Here is a 19,977-nt window from a genome sequence, read left to right on the forward strand (position 1 = left end):
GAGTGGTTGGGGCAACACGGGGCTGCAGAAGATGGAAATTAATTCCATAGAGGATTAACAAAGAGGTTAGAGAGTATTTGTTATGGAGAGTGCAATGAAGATTCACCAGACTGATCCCTGGAGTGGTGGGGTCATATGAAGAAGGATCAAATGCGATTACCCTTTCATTTAGAGAATCGAGGACTGAGAGGTGAACACATTGAAATGCACAACATTATTATCGGTTGAACCAGGGATCCCAGTCTCTGAAAAAGGGGGTGGACTGTCCGGGAAATGTTTCCATTCTGAGGGTGGTGAATGTCTGTAAATCCCCACCACAGAGGGGGTTAAAATCTATTGCTATGAATTAGGTTCTGTTGCTGCCGCAGAGACAACAAATTACATGACATCTGCCGGTGCTATTAAACCTGATTCTGATAATTGGTCTGGGAGACCCACCACCGGTCACCTGATCCCAGTTACCGCAGATCGTAATGCGAGACTGAAGCCTTTTCTATTTATTTGTGTTCCTCAGTTCAGTTAAGTTTTCCTCTGTGGTTCCAAAGCAGAACCTCAGACTGTCTAATATTTCCGCACAATTAAAATGGAGAATTTGTTTATTCTTATCACATACTGAGCTACAGTGAAAATCTTGCTCGACCTACCATCCACACAGATCGATATATTACTACGGTACATTGAGCTGATATACGACAAAACAATAACTGTAACAAAGCATTATGGCTGCAGAAAAAGTGCAGTGCAGATAGACATATGGGGCAGGGTCACGAGTCCATTTTATTGGACTGGAGACCATTCATTTGGCTGACAACCGCAGACAGGAAGCTGTCCATGAGCCTGGTGGTACGCACTTTAAGGATTTTGTATCTCTTCCCCGGTGGGGGATTGGGTGTTTCTCTGTCCCTGTACCTTCTCGTACTTGTGCACTTGGGAATAAATTTAATAGGACCTGAGAAAACTCAGTGAGATTTGATTAGTGATGATCATCTTGGCAGCTCGGTAGGTCGAATGTAAAGAGACAGTACACTGTTGAATGTAGAGGGACAGTACACTGTTGAATGAAAGTCCCTGAACAGTGTCGATGAGCAGAGGGATATTGGATCCAAGTTCACAGCTCCCTGAAAGAGACCGCACAGATTGATCGGGTGGTTAAGAGAGCTGTAACGAGAGGCTGGACAAACGTGTTGTTTTCTCCAGAGCGGCGCAGGCTGGGGTGAGACTGGATGGACATTTATAAGATTAAAAGAGGAATAGATAGAGCGGACAGGCGATATACTTTTCCTGGGGGTTGAAATGTCTAATATATTTAAGGTGAGAGGAGATGTGAGGGACAAGTGTTACGAGATCGCAGGTTTCTTTTGCTCTGGGTGTGACTTTAAGAGAGGCTGCAGGAGGCGGGAGTATGACGTCAGCCACTGACTGCTGGAGCTCTCAGTCTCAGAGAAGGAGAGAGAGAGAGAGAGAGACAGAGAGAGGGAGGGGGGAGACAGACAGACACACACACACACACTCTTTGGAATACGGTTCGACGGCTGACAATCTTCTGTGATTTGTATTTCGTTTTCCCAGCGCGGAACCTGTGAAGTTCTTTCTGATTACTTCCTCGTTGCATTTTAATGTGGATTTACAAATTTCCCCATTCCGTGGAAAACTGAAACTTGCCATTTTGAAACTTTCAGAACTGTTCCTAAACTTGACATTTTTGCAGCCACAAAACGCATAACACTGTTAACTTCTGTTTAGAAGAGTAGTTTGTTTAATTTTCTCTATACTAATACAGATAGTAGTTTATACTAATACAGACTGAGTTTGTGGTCTATCGCTGCCGGTACATAACACAGAGTGGCGGGCGGGTCGCTGGAGTCTCTCCCTGGGTTGTGGGGACCCAGCGGTCACGTGATCCCGTTCGCCCCGCCCATTTAACCGCAGACGGGCAGCAGCAGCGCGTCTGTTCCCGAGGCCCCGCCCCTCCGGAGACGCAATAACCTCTCCGCGCATGCTCACTGTCGCCAGACGGACGGTGTTTGCCTTTCCGCTCAGTGCTGAAGCGAGCCGTCTGCGGGATCGGGAAGGGACGATCGCCTCCCAGGTCGGGGAGCCGGGGGTCGGGATCACTGCGGGCCGAAGATATCACTGTTCTCATCGGTGAGTACTGAGACCGATCCCGAGCGGGGAGATCTGATGTTGACCGTCAGCCCCGAACTGCGGGCCAATTACTCATTTAGTACCCAGTTATCTGGGCTCGTCAGAAACGTGTCGACTTCACTTAATCTGCATTGAACGACCCAAACCAGGAGCCCAGGCTGTCTCTTTCCGCAGAATTGAAATGGGAGTCCCGTCAGCAGGTCACGTGAGGCTATTCACCGCGGATCTGCCCCGCCCTCCGTTTTGTGACGCAAGATCACGTGATGTATGCTAATAGTTCCCGATGGGTAGTGATGCTTCCTCCACGTTTTGTTGGGGAAATGTAATGTTGGCCACTGAGTCCTGTTAACTTCCCCCAACTCACCTCGCTTCCTGAGGCTCCTTGCATTTGTCCTTGAGCTTTATGGCTGTTGTCTTCTCCCTGACTGGTGTGGGTGAGAACGGAGAACGTCCCAGGTTGTGGAGATCTTTCATTTCACTGCCTGTTTTACGGAGGGACTGGGAAGTCTAAGGGGAAGAATGGTTTCTGTGATGTGCTGATCTGTATCCAAAGGTCTCTGCAGTTCCTCACAGTCACGGGTCACTCGGTGGAAATCAAGCAGAATCTCAAGTTGCTGGAGATCTGCACTAAAAACTGAAAATGTTTGAAGTCATTCTGATGAAACGTTATCAACCTAAATTGTAAAGTTTGTTCCTGTCCCCACAGCTGTTCCTTACCTGCTGAGTGTTTCTGGTAATTCCAGTTTCCTTTTATTACATTCACCCTGGACTGGTTTATATTTCCTGAAATAAACCTGGTTTAACTTGGAAATGGAAATGGCTCGTTTTGTGATCGTAGTGTTATGTGGTTGGCAACTGTGAATACAGAATTGAGTCAGGTTTTATAAACAAACTTAAACATTTATTTAACTCTGCTCAACAATAGTGAAAAGTAAACTAACGACTAACTTATGTTAACTGTAAGTGGTAAATTCGAACACAGTCTTAAAGTGGTAAATTTGAAAGTCCAAGGAGATTTACAAAGTCAATAAGGAGAGACTTCTTTGGAAACAGATTTCTTCGAAGACGTGACGTTTCTGCTGATTCTGTCCAAAGGATTCACGACAAAGGAAGTAAAACGGCTTAAAGGAACTGACCTTTTTCTGGATGGGGAACACCGCACAAACTTTTCCTGAGCTTGCAGGGGTTACCTCAGATGCAGATCACTAATTCTGAATGAAGATTCAATAAGGTTGATCCTTTATGAAACTGCCAAACGACAGCAACTTTACTCAATCCTTTGGGTTCCTGTAGTTTGGTAAAGGTCTTCACTCTCCGACACTAGACTGCAAAGGTAAACAAACAAAACCTGGCAGCGATTGGCGAAACTGCCAGCACAACGGTTTTACCTTAAAATTGAAAGTAAAACTTTGCTTTGAAACAGAACTACGTCATGAGATGATTACGCAGCAAAACTAACTGACAAACTAACTCCGTAACAACAGGGGTTTCCCCATGTATACCTGTTGGAACAGGTCATCACATGACCTCACACTGGCAGGAAAATTACTTGACCCCACCATCACAACGCAATTACATCATGCTCACAAGATACTCCATTACATCATGCTCACAAGATACTCCATTACATCGTGGTCATAAGACAGTCACAAGATACCCACAAGATATGTAACAGTAGAACAGTAAAGAAAGCACAACATTTCCCCGTAAATTATCCTGGTACCAATTTGTCTATTATTCCTGGAAATGTGTATGTACAGTTGTTCCAAACAAGGTTTACAAGAATAATCTCAGGAATGATCGGCATTATGTATGAGGAGCATTTGATGGTTCTGGTCCTGTGCTCTATGGAGTTCAGAGGGACGATGGGGGTGGTGGAGGGATGTATGGTCAAGTAAACCTCCCAAATGCTGAAAAGCCTGGATACAGTGGACATGGAGAGGATGTTTCCATTAGACGGAGAGTCTGTGATCTGACAGCACAGTCTCAGAATAAAGATGGTTCCCTTTAAAACTGACATGAAAAAAATTTTTTGGCCAAAAGATGTCTGATCTGTGGAATTTGTTGCCGCAGATGTTGGTTGAGGCTGCCATTTGGGTATATTTATGACAGAGATTAACATATTCATGATCGCTAAATAGCTTCAGGGTTACAGGAGGAAGGCAGGAATATGGTGTTGGAATAAAAATCAGCCATGGTTCAGTGGTGGGGCAGACCAGATGGATCGAATCACCTAATTCTGTTCCTGTGTCTTATGTCTTACCATGACTGAATGATGGATCCTTCTTATCCCATATCGTTTTGTGACGTGTGAGACAACTAAAGGTCACTGAGATCATTATGTTTGCCTTCAATGTTTAATTTTCAGTGAGTTTTGTTCTTAGTAACATTAAGCAGAAATGTTTGTTTCTCCTTCTTATTGTTAATGTGCTTCATTATCTTTCACGTTAAAGTTAGACCTGCAGTGAGAGAGTTATTGGAAGAAAAACCCCAACTGGAAGCAAAGCACAACTGAAGACAAGGGAACAGCAACAAGTGAACCAGCCTGAGGGTTGAGAGCATCAACGGAGAGAACCCATCTGACGTGGAGATTCCAGTGATTCAGTCAGGAGAAAGTTTGGTGAGTCTTATTTACTCAAACACTGGTCCTTTAGACATTACATACCTGTACAAATGAAGGTAGGAAATAGTTGGAGTGAGACTAAATGTACCCAGAAGAACCTGTTATACCTCTGTCAGACCCAGTTGCAATCACTCCAGGTCTGGTGATGTGCTTCCAGCAGCCCAGCCCTTTAAAACCACTCCCAGTCTGTGGAAGTTGAATCCGGATAAAGTCACTCAGAGACCGTAGAAGTACCAACTCTTTATTCCAAGCACCCAGGGTTACTCAGTTAGTCGCTCAAACAGGAACAGTCCATGACTGTTCCTGCCCAATCCACTAACTGACTAACAATTCCCCTTACACCACAGATATATCCGTCCAGATACCCCCCACACAAGACAGGCTGGAGCCAAAGTTATTTACTACATGACAGCCCCTAAAGACAAGTTACAAAATAGTCATAATGGCTTACACACATAGAACAGACTGAAGCTGTCCTATCTCTGTGCATGAGTGCACAGGGAGATAAGCATCCTGAAACCCCAGCTAGCCACCCTCAAGAAGAAATATGGCTCAGCGTGGCTCAGCACATCTGTTGATCATCAGCAGTTTCTTTCAGAAAAACAGGCTGCTATCGTTTAACAACGTGTTAACCCTTTTACATACTTTATCATTCCCTCCTTTTGATCATTACATGATCAACAAAGCAGTAATTTTTTACACAGAAAACTACTGAGTACAGCATTGACTTATCAGTGAGCCCTCTCAAAGACCTAAACACCATAGAACCACAGAACACCGCTATCAGCCAATACATTTTCTTTTAGTCCGAGAGAGTCCTTCTACTCATTTCCTTCAGTAATAAATTTGTAGTCTGTTTGATGTATCCACCAAGATTGCCCCTTCAGCTTCACAGCCGTGGGAGTGATCAGTAACACCTGATATGGTCCTCTCCACTGAGATCCGAGATTCCCTCGATCCCAGTTCTTGATCAGGACAAAAGTCCCAGGTTCTATGGTGGCATAGTCACTCCTCTCTGGGGGGCAGTTCTCTTCCTTGTAAGCCTGTCGTACCTGTGAATGTAATGTTTGGAGAATTTTGGTTAGTTTGCATATATATTTCCCTATCCCTTTCCCTCGGGTATGCATATCGAATTTTGCTGGTAGACTTTCTGTGAGCAATGGTACACCAGGTCTTGGTCCCCAGTGTGTCCTCATGGGCCATCCATAAATGATTTCAGCTGGTGACAACCCTGTTTTCCCCTGTGGGGTAACCCTCATGTGGAATAGGGCTAACGGTGGGACCTTCAACCAAGTGAGTCCAGTCTCCGCTGTTAGTTTGGCCAATTTACTCTTCAGAGTGGCTCTCTCCACTATGCCAGTGGCCCGTGGGTTGTGTGCACAGTGGAATTGTTGCTTCATAGCTAGTTCATTACATACCCCATCATTTACTTTCACCACAAAGTGTGGGCCATTGTCAGAGCTTAGCATCTTTGGCAGGCCGTACCTGTGAATTATTTCCCATAATAATACCTTCACAACAGTCAAAGCAGTATTATTGGTAGTTGGAATAGCTTCAGTCCAGCTACTAAATGCATCTATAATAACTAAGAACTATCTAAAGCAATGTACTCTAGGCAATTCAATAAAATCAACTTTTAGACACAAAGAAGGTTCACCTGTTAAGGGAGTCATACCCGGTGTGCAGGGTACAGGTTACCAATGATTCCCTCCTTTCCCAGGTGTCTACAATCATGTATATAATCAACCAATATTGGTAAAAACTGTGTAGGAACACAAACCTGTCCCGCTGGGGTGATCTGAAAACCTAGGTCGGGGACTTTCTGGCACCCCATCTGGGACCACAGTTTGAGCTCCTCCTCGGAGGTGCCCCCCTGAAAAGTATATACCTCCCGCATGTCTGGCAAACCCGTTCTGCTTCAGTCACAGAAGGTTGCTTGACGGGAACCCGAGGGGACTACAACTACTGAGGATTGTGCCACACTTTTTGCTGTCTTAGCTGCTAAAGTATTGCCTTTAGTGACCCGGTTGGACATGTGGGTGTGGGCCGCACATTTATTAATAGCCAAAACTCGAGCTAGCCATAGAGCGGTGAGTAAGTTGTTTACAAAGGTGGCATTACTAATGGGGTGGCCAAAAGAAGTTAGGAATCCCCGATGTTCCCAGAGAGCCCAGCAGTCATGCAGAACTCCAAATGCACAATGGGGATCTGTGTAAATGTTCACAATCTTGTCTGTTGCTAGGATACAGGCACGAGTCAGAGCAAACAGCTCAGCCTTCTGGGCGGAGACAGCCGCTTCAAAAGAGGCCTGCTCAACTATTTCATTGTCCATCACTATTGCATAGCCAGAATATTGTTTTCCTGCTGGATCCACAAAAGAGCTTCCTTCCTCATAAAATGTTGCCTCGGGCTTGAGGGGGTATTGCAAAATGGATGGGAGAGTCTGTCCTTCTTTCACGGTGATCTGGACAGGGGGGCAGTTGGTGCGGCCAACGTCATGGCCTGAAATTGCTTAGAGATGGGGTACAGCGTCTTGGGTTCAGTCAATATTAAAAGAATGTCGTACTAAATGTCCCGTCTTCACCTCAGAATCCTTCCAGTATCGCAGATGGCCCGCGGGCAAATCTTGCCAATTTCCCTTCGCGTTGGAGGCTTGTTTCATCAGGGTGTAGGCAATGAACCCGAGGCTCTTTGCTTGAACCCAGGGCAAACCCTAACGGTGGTATGGGGAACCACCAGTCCTGTCTGTCGCCTAAGGTAATCTGGAACTTCAGCCTGTGATGCGCTGCCCTCTCTTCCTTTAACCTCTCCAATCACCGTGACTAGGAACTACTGTCCCTCGAGGGGTGCATAATATTGGCTTTCCTCAGTTGAGCACCCCAGGCACAGAGTCACATGAGGGTCGACCACTGGCAGTGGGGGTTCAAATGCAGTGGAGTCCAGATTAAGTGCCCAACACTGGGGGGGTCGGTAACTGAGGAAGCTGCCAGTTGTTCACTAGCCCCAGGGTGGCACCCTTGTCTGTGCATAGAATCTTGACTTCCAATGGACAGAGCAAGTCTCTCCCTGCTAGATTACACCCCAGACTGGTGGTGGCTGTAAATGAAACCTCGCACTGAGTCCCCCTGCAGTTCCACCTGCAGTGGTTGAGTATGTGAATATGTACGTTCCTTGCCTTCGAACCCAGCCAGAGTGATTGTAGTGTCTGATAGCTGGAATCCCTTTTCATTCCTGATTTCCTGATTGAGAGTGGTTGTGATTGCCCCCATATCAATCATAAATGGAATTGGAATTCCAGCAACTAGCAATATTACATTGTCAGGCCAATCCATATTATTTGTTTCAATCATGTTGGCTAACTTCGTTGGTAAGCATTGGAGCAGTAGGCATTAAACTGGCGGGTGGGGGGATGGATTCCCATCATTAAAAGCTTGGTCTCCTGTGAACTTGCCGTAGCAGGCCACACATTGCTCCCAATAGTCTGGTCCTGATTCCCCAGGCTTAGGTTTGCATTCAAGTACTTTAGTGATGTTTACAGGTTGCTGGAGAGCCCTTTCCAAGGCTTGAATAATCTGGTCTGTCTGTTCATTCTCATTGTGGTTTCCCACCTGTAACTCCTGATAGGTTTGGTATCTCAATTCTGCTTTCCATTTCTGCCCCTCATTAGCTGGGAGAATCACGTAGCAGAGACCGAATGAATCTTCCCGGGTCACATTAAACATGTGTGTAGTACTGCGGACATACTGAGCAAACTGTGCTGGTTTTTCTTTTCTATCTGGGGCTGAATCATGATCATTATCATTTCCTGAGGCTTCCAGGGTGCATACACAGGAATCACCTTTTCAACAATTTCCACTTCTTCCCACTGTTCTTTTTCCATATCAAATTTACTGCTTATTCTCATGAGGTAATATCCCACCACAGTCTGCTTGGCACTCCCTATATTCGGATCCTGTTCGTGACGCCAAATGTTCAAGTTGTATCTGAATAAAACTTGGGAGACCAGCTTCTTATCATCACCGCAGTTTATAGCGCATTCTCCTGCAGGAGTTTGAGACCCAGTCGTCAAAGGGAAGGCACGTAAGCACTGTCACCATCTGACAAGTGGACTGACTTAGTCAGGTTACAGCCGTATATTTATACACAGTAAGTCCCATACATTACTATTGCAAGATGTTATTTGAACTGGTACACCCACCAAGTCTGTTGGTGCAAAACTTAATTACTTAAATAAGAGTGTTCGCTAAATCAAGGTTTTAATTACAGACAGATGTACTGTCCAGTCCTTATCAGTTAATCCCTTTGCAAGGCTCTGATTTAATTACAGACAGATGTTGATTCCTGTCCTTATTGGTGAGTCCTCCTCTCTTTACTCAAACGAGGGTACAAGGTATAATGTATCAACTAATGAGGGTACAATGTATAATGTTATCAGCTCTCAGTGTGTCTCCCCGCAAGCCACAGAGAACTGGCAATGAACCTGTCTTTGCTAACTGCTGATGACAGAGTTTACTTCAGTTCAAAAATTCCTATTCAGTCCCAATTATTCTTTTAACCAGAGATTACACAGGTTCAAAATAATTTTTTATATATATCCTCAATTCCTCATGAGGGTTCAGGGGAAATTTTTATGTTCAATACAGAAACTGGTGTTACTTGTGTGTATTGTGGCCATGCAAAAGTTGCTGGAGAATTTACAAGTGGGAAGAAGTGGAGTGATATCTGGAAATCTGACTTTTTAAAGTGTAATTTAGCAAGCAAAACACATATGGACAATGTGCAAAAGCTTTGGTGAGAAAATCCTTCATTTCCCATTACAGGACTGCTACATAGTCTGTGTGAGAGTGCAGATGAACTCGATCGAAGCCAGGGGGGATCAAAGTTCTTACTGACAGTGATTTGCTAGCTGTTAAAATGAATACCTCTCTATATAAGATTCACTGTGCAGATGTTGTCACTGGTTAAAAAAAATACACAGTACAAGATTTATGTGCACACTGGTAATTACAAATTAGAGGGGACATTGGTGGGAGGGTGGGGAGACCTCCAGTGTCCTTGATGCCCTCACCTACAAGATGTACATCCAGCTGCAGCTTGTAACCATCATACCATAGAACATTACAGTACAGAAATAGGCCTTTTGGCCCTCCTTTGCTGTGCCGAACCATTTTTCTGCCTAGTCCCACTGACCTGCATACAGACCATATCCCTCCATACACCTGCTATCCATGTATCTGTACAACTTATTCTTAAATGTTAAAAAAGAACCCGCATTTACCACTTCATCTGGCAGCTCATTCCACAATCCCACCACTCTCTGTGTGAAGAAGCCCGCACTAATGTTCCCTTTAAACTTTCCCCTTTCACCCTCAACCCATGTCCTCTGTTTTTTTCTCCCCTTGCCTCAGTGGAAAAAGCCTGCTTGCATTCGCTCTATCTATACCCTCATAATTTTGTATACTCCTTACAAATCCTCAAAGCAATGTATGATTTCCTTGTTCATGCTTAGTGCCTTTTTTAGGTCTATAAAATGATGAGGGGTACATACAGGGTTAATGGTAAGGCACTGAGGAGTGCAGTAGAACAGAGGGATCTGGGAATACAGATACAAAATTCCCTAAAAATGGCGTCACAGGACCGTAAAGAGAGCTTTTGGTACATTGGCATTTATTTATCAAACTATTGAGTACAAGAGCTGGAATGTTATGGTGAGGTTGTATAAGGCATTGGTGAGGCCAAATCTGGAGTATTGTGTTCATTTTTGGTCACCAAATTACAGGAAGGATATTAATAAGGTTGAAAGAGTGCAGAGAAGGTTTACAAGGATGTTGCCGGGATTTGAGAAACTCAGTTACAGAGAGAGGTTGAATAAGTTTGGACTTGAATGCAAGCAGGCTTTCTCCACAGAGGCAAGGGGAGAAAAAAAAGAGGACAGGGGTTAAGGGTGAGGGGGAAAAGTTTATAGGGAACATTGGGGGGGCTTCTTCACACAGAGGGTGGTGGGAGTATGGAATGAGCTGCCAGACGAGGTGGTAAATGCGGGTTCTTTATTAACATTTAAGAATAAATGGGACAGATACATGGATGGGGGGGGTGTATGGACGGATATGGTCCATGTGCAGGTCAGTGGGACTAGGCAGAAAATGGTTCAGCACAGCCAAGAAGGGCCGAAAGGCCTGTTTCTGTGCTGTAGTGTTCTATGTTTTTTTTATGGTTTCTAGGGGCATTGATCATGTGCATAGCCAAAAGTTTATTCCCGGGGCTGAAATGACGAACACGAGGGGCATAGTTTTAAGGTGCTTGGAAATAGATACCAAGGGGATGTCAGGGGTAAGTTTTTTACACAGAGAGTGGTGGGTGTGTGTAATACACTGCCAGCTATTTGTGTGAGTGTTTCAGATACTGTGGGGCCAGGCACCCATGCAGCTCAGTGGCAACAGGGAATAATACCAATGGAGAGAGTCAAACTGAGCCAGGTCACAGATTGGAGATGGCAGAAATGCCGCATTCTTATAGAGACAGGAAGAGCATCAAGGAATTGATGGTCACTCCAGATACCAGCACTGTGCCCAGTTAGTAGATGATTTCTCTCACCAACTTGGGTTGAACCTCACTGTAACAGTGTGATGCCAGATCACACCTTGGCAACTCAAGTGATCTCATCTGAAATGTTGTCCTACAACCATTGATGGATTTTGTTAATCTTTTCACAGGTTAAAAATGACAAGGAATTTGTTTACGGGAAAACTGAACACAACACGTCGGTTTTGCTGTCTCTGTCCAGATATTTAAGAAGTGGAGCAAGGGATTCACTCGATCATCTTGCCGACTGGCATGCCCGTCATTTTACACAGTGGAGAGGCTGTGCATCTGCTCAGACAGTGGGAATGGATTCACTTGGTTATCTCAACTGAAGGTACATCAGCAAGTTCACACTGGGACAAGGCCATTCACCTGTTCTGTGGGTGAGAAGGGATTCAGTCGGTCTTCCCACCTGTGGACACAACAGTCAGTTCACACTGGGCAGAGGCTGGTCATCTGCTGAATTTGTGGGGAAGGATTCACTCAGTCATCTGAACTAATGGCTCACCAGCGAGTTCACACTTGGCAGAGGTCATTCACCTGCTCAGACTGTGGGAAGGGATTCACTTGCTCATCTAAACTGAAGGTTCATCAGAGAGTTCACACTGGAGAGAGGCCGTTCACCTGCAAAGACTGTGGGAAGGGATTCACATCGTCGTCTCACCTGAAGGTTCATCAGAGAGTTCATGCTGGAGAGAAGCCATTCACCTGCTTAGACTGTGGGAAAGGATTTACTTGCTCGTCTAATCTGAAGGTACATCAGAGAGTTCACACTGGGGAGAGGCCGTTCAAATGCTCAGACTGTGGGAAGGAATTCACTCGATCATCAACCCTACAAGCTCACCAGTCAGTTCACACTGGGGAGAGGCCATTCACCTGCTCAGACTGTGGGAAGGGATTCACTCAGTCATCCAACTTACTGGTACACAAGTCAGTTCACACTGGAGAGAGGCCATTCACCTGTTCAGACTGTGGGAAAGGATTCACTTGCTCATCTAATCTGAAGGTTCATCAGAGAGCTCACACTGGGGAGAAGCAGTTCACCTGCTCAGACTGCGGGAAGGGATTCACTCAGTCATCCACCCTACTGGTACACAAGTCAGTTCACACTGGCGAGAGGCCATTCACCTGCTCAGACTGTGGGAAAGGGTTCTCCCGGTTATCTCAACTGAAGGTACATCAGCGAGTTCACACTGGGGAGAGGCCATTCACCTGCTCAGACTGTGGGAAGGGATTCACTCAGTCATCTCAACTGAAGGTACATCAGCGAGTTCACACTGGAGAGAAGCCGTTCACCTGCTTCGACTGTGGGAAGAGATTCACTCTGTTATCTCAACTGAAGGTACATCAGCGAGTTCACACTGGGGAGAGGCCATTCACCTGCTCAGTCTGTGGGCAGGGATTCACACAGTTAACTAGCCTACAGGCACACCGGTCGGTTCACACTGGGGAGAGGCCGTTCACCTGCTCAGTCTGTGGGAAGGGATTCACTCGGTCATCTTTTCTGAAGGTACATCAGCGCATTCACACTGGAGAGAGGCCGTTTATGTGCTCAGACTGCGGGAAGGAATTCAGACGGTTAACTAGCCTACAATCACACCGGTTAGTTCACACTGGGGAGAGACCGTTCACCTGCTCAGACTGCGGGAAGGGATTCACTCGGTCATCCTACCTACTGGTACACAGGTCAGTTCACACTGGGGAGAGACCGTTCACCTGCTCAGACTGTGGGAAGGGATTCACTGAGTCATCTAAACTGAAGGTACATCAGCGAATTCACATTGGGGAGAGGCCGTTCACCTGCTCAGACTGTGGGAAAGGATTCACTCAGTCATCCCACCTACAAGCTCACCGGTCAGTTCACACTGGGGAGAGGCCGTTCATCTGCTCATACTGTGGGAAGGGATTCACTCAGTCATCTCACCTGAAGGTACATCAGAGAGTTCACACGGGGGAGAGGCCGTTCACCTGCTCAGACTGTGGGAAGGGATTCACTTGGTCATCTCAACTACAGAGACACCAGCAAGTTCACACTGGGTAGAGGTTGATCACCTGCCATTGAGTTCACACTGTGGAGAGGTTGTTCACCTGCTGTGAATGTAGGAAGCGATTCGCTCAGTCATCTAACCTTATATAACTCTCACTTCAGCTAGCAGGTTAATATAGGGGGTGATAGCCCCCCCAGCCTGGCCAAGCTTAAGAAATCTCATTTGGGTGGATGCTGCACGATGTGTCCCCTTTTACAAATCAGTACCCCGAAATAACAAGCGGTACACAATATGCAATTAAACAATTGAGCTTTATAATTCTTAATTTGACTACATGGTTCCTGAAGTAAACAAAAAAAAAAGAAAAAGAGCCCACTCTCTCCATTTGCGTCTTCTCATCTCTCCCCAGCAAAAGACCATGAAAATCTCTCTTCCAGACTCACAAGAGAGAACATTTCTGTCACTGGATAGCCCTGCACTCCAAAACCCTTTTATCTCTAGTCATAACCTAAAGATTACTGCTACAGAGAAACCATTACCTCAGCAGTGATACATTGCAGAGAGGCCATTACATTAGCAGTGAAACCTTACAGCATGTTACACTTGTGACACACTACGGGATTCATACTGGGGAAAAAGTTTCAATAAGCTGCATGCTGGATATTTGTCCATCACCGTTGCTGAATGCAATTTCGAGAGTGACTGTTGGTGCTGAACTCTGCAATTATTGCTGCTGCTCACCACACCCAGTTCTGCACCCTGGTCACTGGGCATGGGAGGAGTTTCTTCTGCTGCACATTCACCCTTAATAGGGCTGGAGTTTAATATTCTGGATCTAAGACAATTAAATCAGTTCTATATTGAATTCTGTCTCCGGTACTTAGTGAATTTATAACGCACCTAGTGTACAGTAGGGAGACAACTCAGGCCGGCTGGACCCTGCCAGTGATTCTGTTCCATGACAGTCCTTTTAAATCCTCCCCTGTTGTTCCCTTCTTGCTCTCCTTGTGGTGATGGGTTCCAAACAGTCGCCACACTTTGGGTGAAGAGGTTTGAATTTCTGCAGCCTGAAGAAGTGGAGCTGACTGCAGTTCTGTCTGAGATGTTCTTTGTCCCTCTAATCTCTGGGCTGAGGAAGAATGACATTGGTAGTTAACCTCCTTATTGATGTCTCATTTCCACATTATGGGTCATTTTCCCTGCTTCTAAAGGGTTGTTAGAAAACACCCTGTCCTCTGAAGACTGAAAACAGAATGGGAAACCATTAGTTGGATGTTGAACGGAGCAGGGTCAGAAACCAGAGGCGGGTCTGCACAGGACAGAGTCTGGGGCTCTGGACGATGGCCGGGGTAAGAACATATGATGAGGAGAAGGGAATCAGCAGCGGGCCGTGGCAACAAATGATAGAGTAGCAATATTTGGAAGCTGATTGACAGAGAAAATAATCTGGTTGTCTGACTGATGACACAAACAATACCTGTGGTGAGGTGCTCCACTGGTCGAGGCACATGTGTGTGTTGGGAATGGTTTTATCTATTGAGGGAGTTGTTCCTGCTTGTTTATCCTGTAATATTATACCCGGATGGTTATTATGGATTGTCCTCTCTGAAATAATGTGCAGTATTGATTATCATATAATTTCTCAGATTTTGACTCTAAAACTGGATCAGGCTTGAATTTATGGTGCCTTTATGGAGTGATGGAGGGCATTCATGAGTTTGCATTTTAAAGCACGATTTTGGTGAATGATATTTGCCACTTGATTGTACCTGGGCAAGTAATCAGATTGAGTTAAACTGCTGCAGGATCCTGGAATGTGTTGATTGTGACTGGTTTCTCTTGGCATTTTCTGCATTTACTGCCTTGTTTGTTTGTATTTCATGTATTTTTGATTTTTTTTTCTTTTTGTTACCCACCTTGTCCTGTATTTCTGCAAGGAACCCCCCTGTTTCTGGGATGAGGTTTCCAACTCTCAGTCAGGTGCTCGATGCTTTCTTGTCGCCATCTCATCTGCTCAGATCATTGGAATGTCTCCCATGGAGGGTCATGCTCACTCCACTGGTTAATGTTTTCTTCCATAGTGATGATTCATTTTTCTGAGTTGGTCTCTCATTTAAGTTTCTGGTCTGTATTTCTTATCATGATTGCATATACACACATGGAGTGCTGAATCCAGTTCAGTTTTGAAGAAAATATAAATGCCGTCTGATTTTTTTTTCATGTGTGTTATTTCTCTTCCTCCTTCTGTCCAAGGTAGCCTCAATCTAAGTGGGTTTGAGTGTAAATAGTCTTTTCTAAAGTTTTCTGAAGTTCTTATTCATCTTTGTAAATTTTACTGATTGAAATGGGACCAAGGTATTTTTATAAACAAAAAGTCACTGTAGGCATTGATGAAAGTGATTTTTGCCTTTTTTTGTATTTGTTAACTATTGAGCTCTGTTTGGCAGGTTCATTAAATCCTTGAACTAGATTTTGTCAAAGGTTTTCCGTATTTCGCACTACTTTCTATTTCCTTTGCTTGTCTGATCTGATATCTGATATTCCAGATACGTGGGTATCAAGAGTCGCTGTGAAGGGTCTTGGCCCGAAATGTTGATTCCCATCCATAGATGCTGCCTGACATGCTGAGCTCCTCCAGCACTTTGTATGTAGTTCTGTAGATTTCTAGCATCTGCAGGTCCTCTTGTTTCCCCAGATATTTATAAGTTTCTTGAAAGAACAAGCTGGTAGTGGGGTTGTGTGGCTCTGTTGGTAAAATATTAAATAAAATCATTAGAAAGAGGTGGCATGGGGTTGGAAGGTGTAGAATCTGTGGGTAGAATTAAGGAACAGCAAATGAAAACAAAAATCCCTGATGAGAGTTGTATAGAGACCACCAAACATTAGTGAGTATGTGGTCCACAAATTAGAATGGGAGATAGAAAATGCGTGCCAAAAGGGCAATATTACACGGGGGATTATCGTGCGGGTGATTAGGAAAATTAGGATGGTGTTGGTCTCAAGATGAGGAATTCCTAGAATGCCTGCAAGATGCTTTTTCAGAGCAGCTCATGGTTGAGCCCACTTGGGGATCAGCTATTCTGGATGGGGTGTTGTAATGAACCAGAACTAATTAGGGAACTTAAAGGACCCTTAGGGAAAAGTGATCTTAATATGATCAAATTCACCCTGACATTAGAGAAGGAGAAGCTAAAGTCAGATGTGGGATAAAGAGAATTAGAGAGGCATGAGAGAAAAATTGGTCAAAATTGATTTTTAAAGAATATGGGCAGGGATGAAATGCAGCAACAATGGCTGGAATTTCTGGAAGAAATTCTGAAGGCACAGGATATATACATCAGAAAGAGGAAGTAGTATTCTAGAGGTAAGGGAACAAAACCGTGGCTGATAAGAGAAACCAGAGACAACATAAAAACCAAAGAGAGGGCATAGAGCAAAAATTACTTGGAAGTTAGAAGTTTGGGAAGCTTTTAAAACCAATAGAATGTAACTAAAATAATTAAGAAGGAAAAGATGGAATACATAGGTGAGCTAGCCAGTAATATTAAAGAGGATACCAATTTTTTCTTCAGGTACATATAGTGTAAAGGAGCGGCAGAAGTGGATATCAAACCACTGGAAAATGATGCTGGAGAGGTAGTAATGGGGTGGGGGTGCAGGGTGATGGCAGATGAACTGAATAAGTATTGTACATCACTCTTCTCTGCCGAAGACACTGGCAGGAATATGGAATTCCCAGATGTCAGTGGTCAGAATGTGTAAAGTTACATTACTCGGGAGAAGGTTCTTGGGAAACAGAGATGGTCTGAAGATAAATAGGTCACCTGGACCAGATGGTGTTCACCCCAGAGATCTGAAAGGGGTGGCTGAAGAGATGTGGATGCATTAGCAATGATCTTTCGAGAATCGTTAAGGAAATTGTATCCTAGAGTCTCTCCCAATTGAATGTGTAAATCTGATGGACTTTCGAAGTTATCACTTTAAGAACTATATCTGACTGTGTCGCTTTAAGAACTGTTTTTGCATTTAACGCTTTGAGAACCAGAGCCGAGTGGCGAGTTGGTGCACGGCTGCATATCTGTTAACTTCCGGTTAAAGTTTTAGTTCGATTTTTCCTTATCGTTTAGAGGTGTGTAATAAATGTTTGGTTGTTTTTATATAACCTGTCTCGATTGATACTCATCGCTGCCGGTTACGTAACAATAAAAGCAAAAGTGGTGTCATATTATATAGCAAGAAAACAGTGGATAGTTAGAGGATTGGAAAGCTTTTACATAACCAATAGGAGACAACTTAAAAAAAGACACGCAGGAGAAAGAAGATGAAAAATTAAGGTAAGTGAGCCAATAATATCAAGTATCAAAAGTTATTCAGATATATAAAGAGTAAAAGAGAGGCAAGAGTTGATATTGTACCGCTGGAAGATGATGCTGGCGAGTTAGTAATAGAGTAAAGAAATAGCAGCTGAATGTAATAGTATTTTGTGTCAATCTTCACTGTGTAAGACTCTAGCAGTATAAGACCATAAGACATAGGAGCAGAATTAGGCCATTCAGCCCCATCGAGTCTGCTCCGCCGTTCTATCATGGCTGATCCCGGCTCTCACTCAACCCCATACACCTGCCTCCTCGGCACATCCTGTAATGCCCTAACTGTTCAGCAAACTATTAGCTTCTGCCTGAAATTTACCCACAGAGTTGGCCCCCACCGCCGTCTGTGTCAGAGAATTCCACAGATTCACTGCTCTCTGACAAAATAAAATCCTCCTTAACTACTCTAAAAGGTCGCTCCTCAGTTTTGAGGCTGTGCCCTCTGTTATGGCTACCCCCACCATACAAAAAGTCCTCTCCTCATCCACCCCATCGAGACCTTTCCACATTCGGTGGGTTTCAGTGAGATTTAACACCCCCCCCGCCCGCGTTTATTAAACATAGGTCAGTGCAGGAGTACAGGACCAAGGCTGGCAAACGCTCCTCATATCTTAACCCCTTCATTCCCGGAATCATCTTCTTGAATATCCTCTGGACTCTCCAATGACAACACATCTTTTCTGAGATATGGGTCCCCAATACTGTTAAGTAGAGTTTAGAAAGTACCAGCATTATCTCCTTGCTTATATATGCTACTTTACTTTAAATAAATGCCAGCGTTGCATTTGCCTCCTTTACCACAGACTCAACATGTAAATTAACCTTCTAGGAGTCTTGCCCGAGGACTCATACTTCATATTTCTGAGGACTCGGATGTTTACTATAAGCCTACTGACTCTCACAGCTACCTGGACTACTCCTCTTCTCACCCTGTCTCTTGCAAAAATGCCATCCCCTTCTCGCAATTCCTCCACCTCCACCGCACCTGCTCTCAGGATGAGGCTTTTCATTCCAGGACGAGGGAGCTGTCCTCCTTTTTTAAAGAAAGGGGCTTCCCTTTCTCCACCATCAACTCTGCTCTCAAACGCATCTCCCCATTTCGCGCACATCTGCTCTCACTCCATCCTCCCGCCACCCCACTAGGAATAGGGTTCCCCTGGTCCTCAACTACCACCCCACCAGCCTCCGGGTCCAACATATTTTCCGTAACTTCCGCCACCTCCAACGGGATCCCACCACTAAGCACATCTTTCCCTCCCCCCTCTCTCTGCTTTCCGCAGGGATCGCTCCCTACGCGACTCCCTTGTCCATTCATCCCTCCCATCCCTCCCCACTGATCTCCCTCCTGGCACTTAACCGTGTAAGCAGAACAAGTGCTACACATGCCTTTACACTTCCTCCCTCACCACCATTCAGGACCCCAAACAATCCTTCCAGGTGAGGCGACACTTCACCTGTGACTTGGCTGGGGTGATACAATGCGTCCAGTGCTCCCAATGCGGCCTTCTATATATTGGCGAGACCCGACGCAGACTGGGAGATTGTTTCGCTGAACACCTACGCTCTGTCCGCCAAAGAAAGCAGGATCTCCTAGTGGCCAGACATTTTAATTCCACATCCCATTCCCATTCTGATATGTCCATCCACGGCCTCCTCTACTGTAAAGATGAAGCCACACTCAGGTTGGAGGAACAACACCTTATATTCCATCTGGGTAGCCTCCAACCTGATGGCATGAACATTGACTTCTCTAACTTCCACTAATGCCCCACCTCCCCCTCATACCCCATCTGATATTTATCATGTCTGACGAATCTCATAGAATTTTTTGAGGATGTAACTAGTAGAGTGGATAGGGGAGAACCAGTGGATGTGGTATATTTGGATTTTCAGAAGGATTTTGACAAGGTCCCACACAGGAGATTAGTGTGCAAACTTAAAGCACACGGTTTTGGGGTAAGGTATTGGTGTGGGTGGAGAGTTGGTTAGCAGACGGGAAGCAAGGAGTGGGAATAAACGGGACCTTTTCAGAATGGCAGGCGGTGACTAGTGGGGTACCGCAAGGCTCAGTGCTGGGACCCCAGTTGTTTACAATATATATTAATGACTTGGATGAGGAAATTAAATGCAGCATCTCCAAGTTTGCGGATGACACGAAGCTGGGTGGCAGTGTTAGCTGTGAGGAGGATGCTAAGAGGATGCAGGGTGACTTGGATAGGTTGGGTGAGTGGGCAAATTCATGGCAGATGCAATTTAATGTGGATAAATG

The 19,977-nt window shown here is 45.0% G+C and overlaps 1 protein-coding gene across 1 annotated transcript in view; it reads left to right on the top strand.

The window, feature by feature from the left end:
• Nucleotides 1-2,022: 2,022 nt before the first annotated feature.
• Nucleotides 2,023-19,977, top strand: part of LOC140208469 (uncharacterized) — a 97,101-nt gene continuing 79,146 nt past the window's right edge. The window contains exons 1-3 of the mRNA XM_072277149.1: nucleotides 2,023-2,145; nucleotides 4,599-4,765; nucleotides 11,482-13,387. Of these exons, the coding sequence (XP_072133250.1) occupies nucleotides 11,850-13,387 (1,538 nt within the window). The 5' untranslated portion in view covers nucleotides 2,023-2,145; nucleotides 4,599-4,765; nucleotides 11,482-11,849. The remainder of the gene's footprint in view (nucleotides 2,146-4,598; nucleotides 4,766-11,481; nucleotides 13,388-19,977) is intronic.

The sequence above is a fragment of the Mobula birostris genome, chromosome 13 (genome assembly GCF_030028105.1).
Source record: "Mobula birostris isolate sMobBir1 chromosome 13, sMobBir1.hap1, whole genome shotgun sequence".
NCBI classification, from domain to species: Eukaryota; Metazoa; Chordata; class Chondrichthyes; order Myliobatiformes; family Myliobatidae; genus Mobula; species Mobula birostris.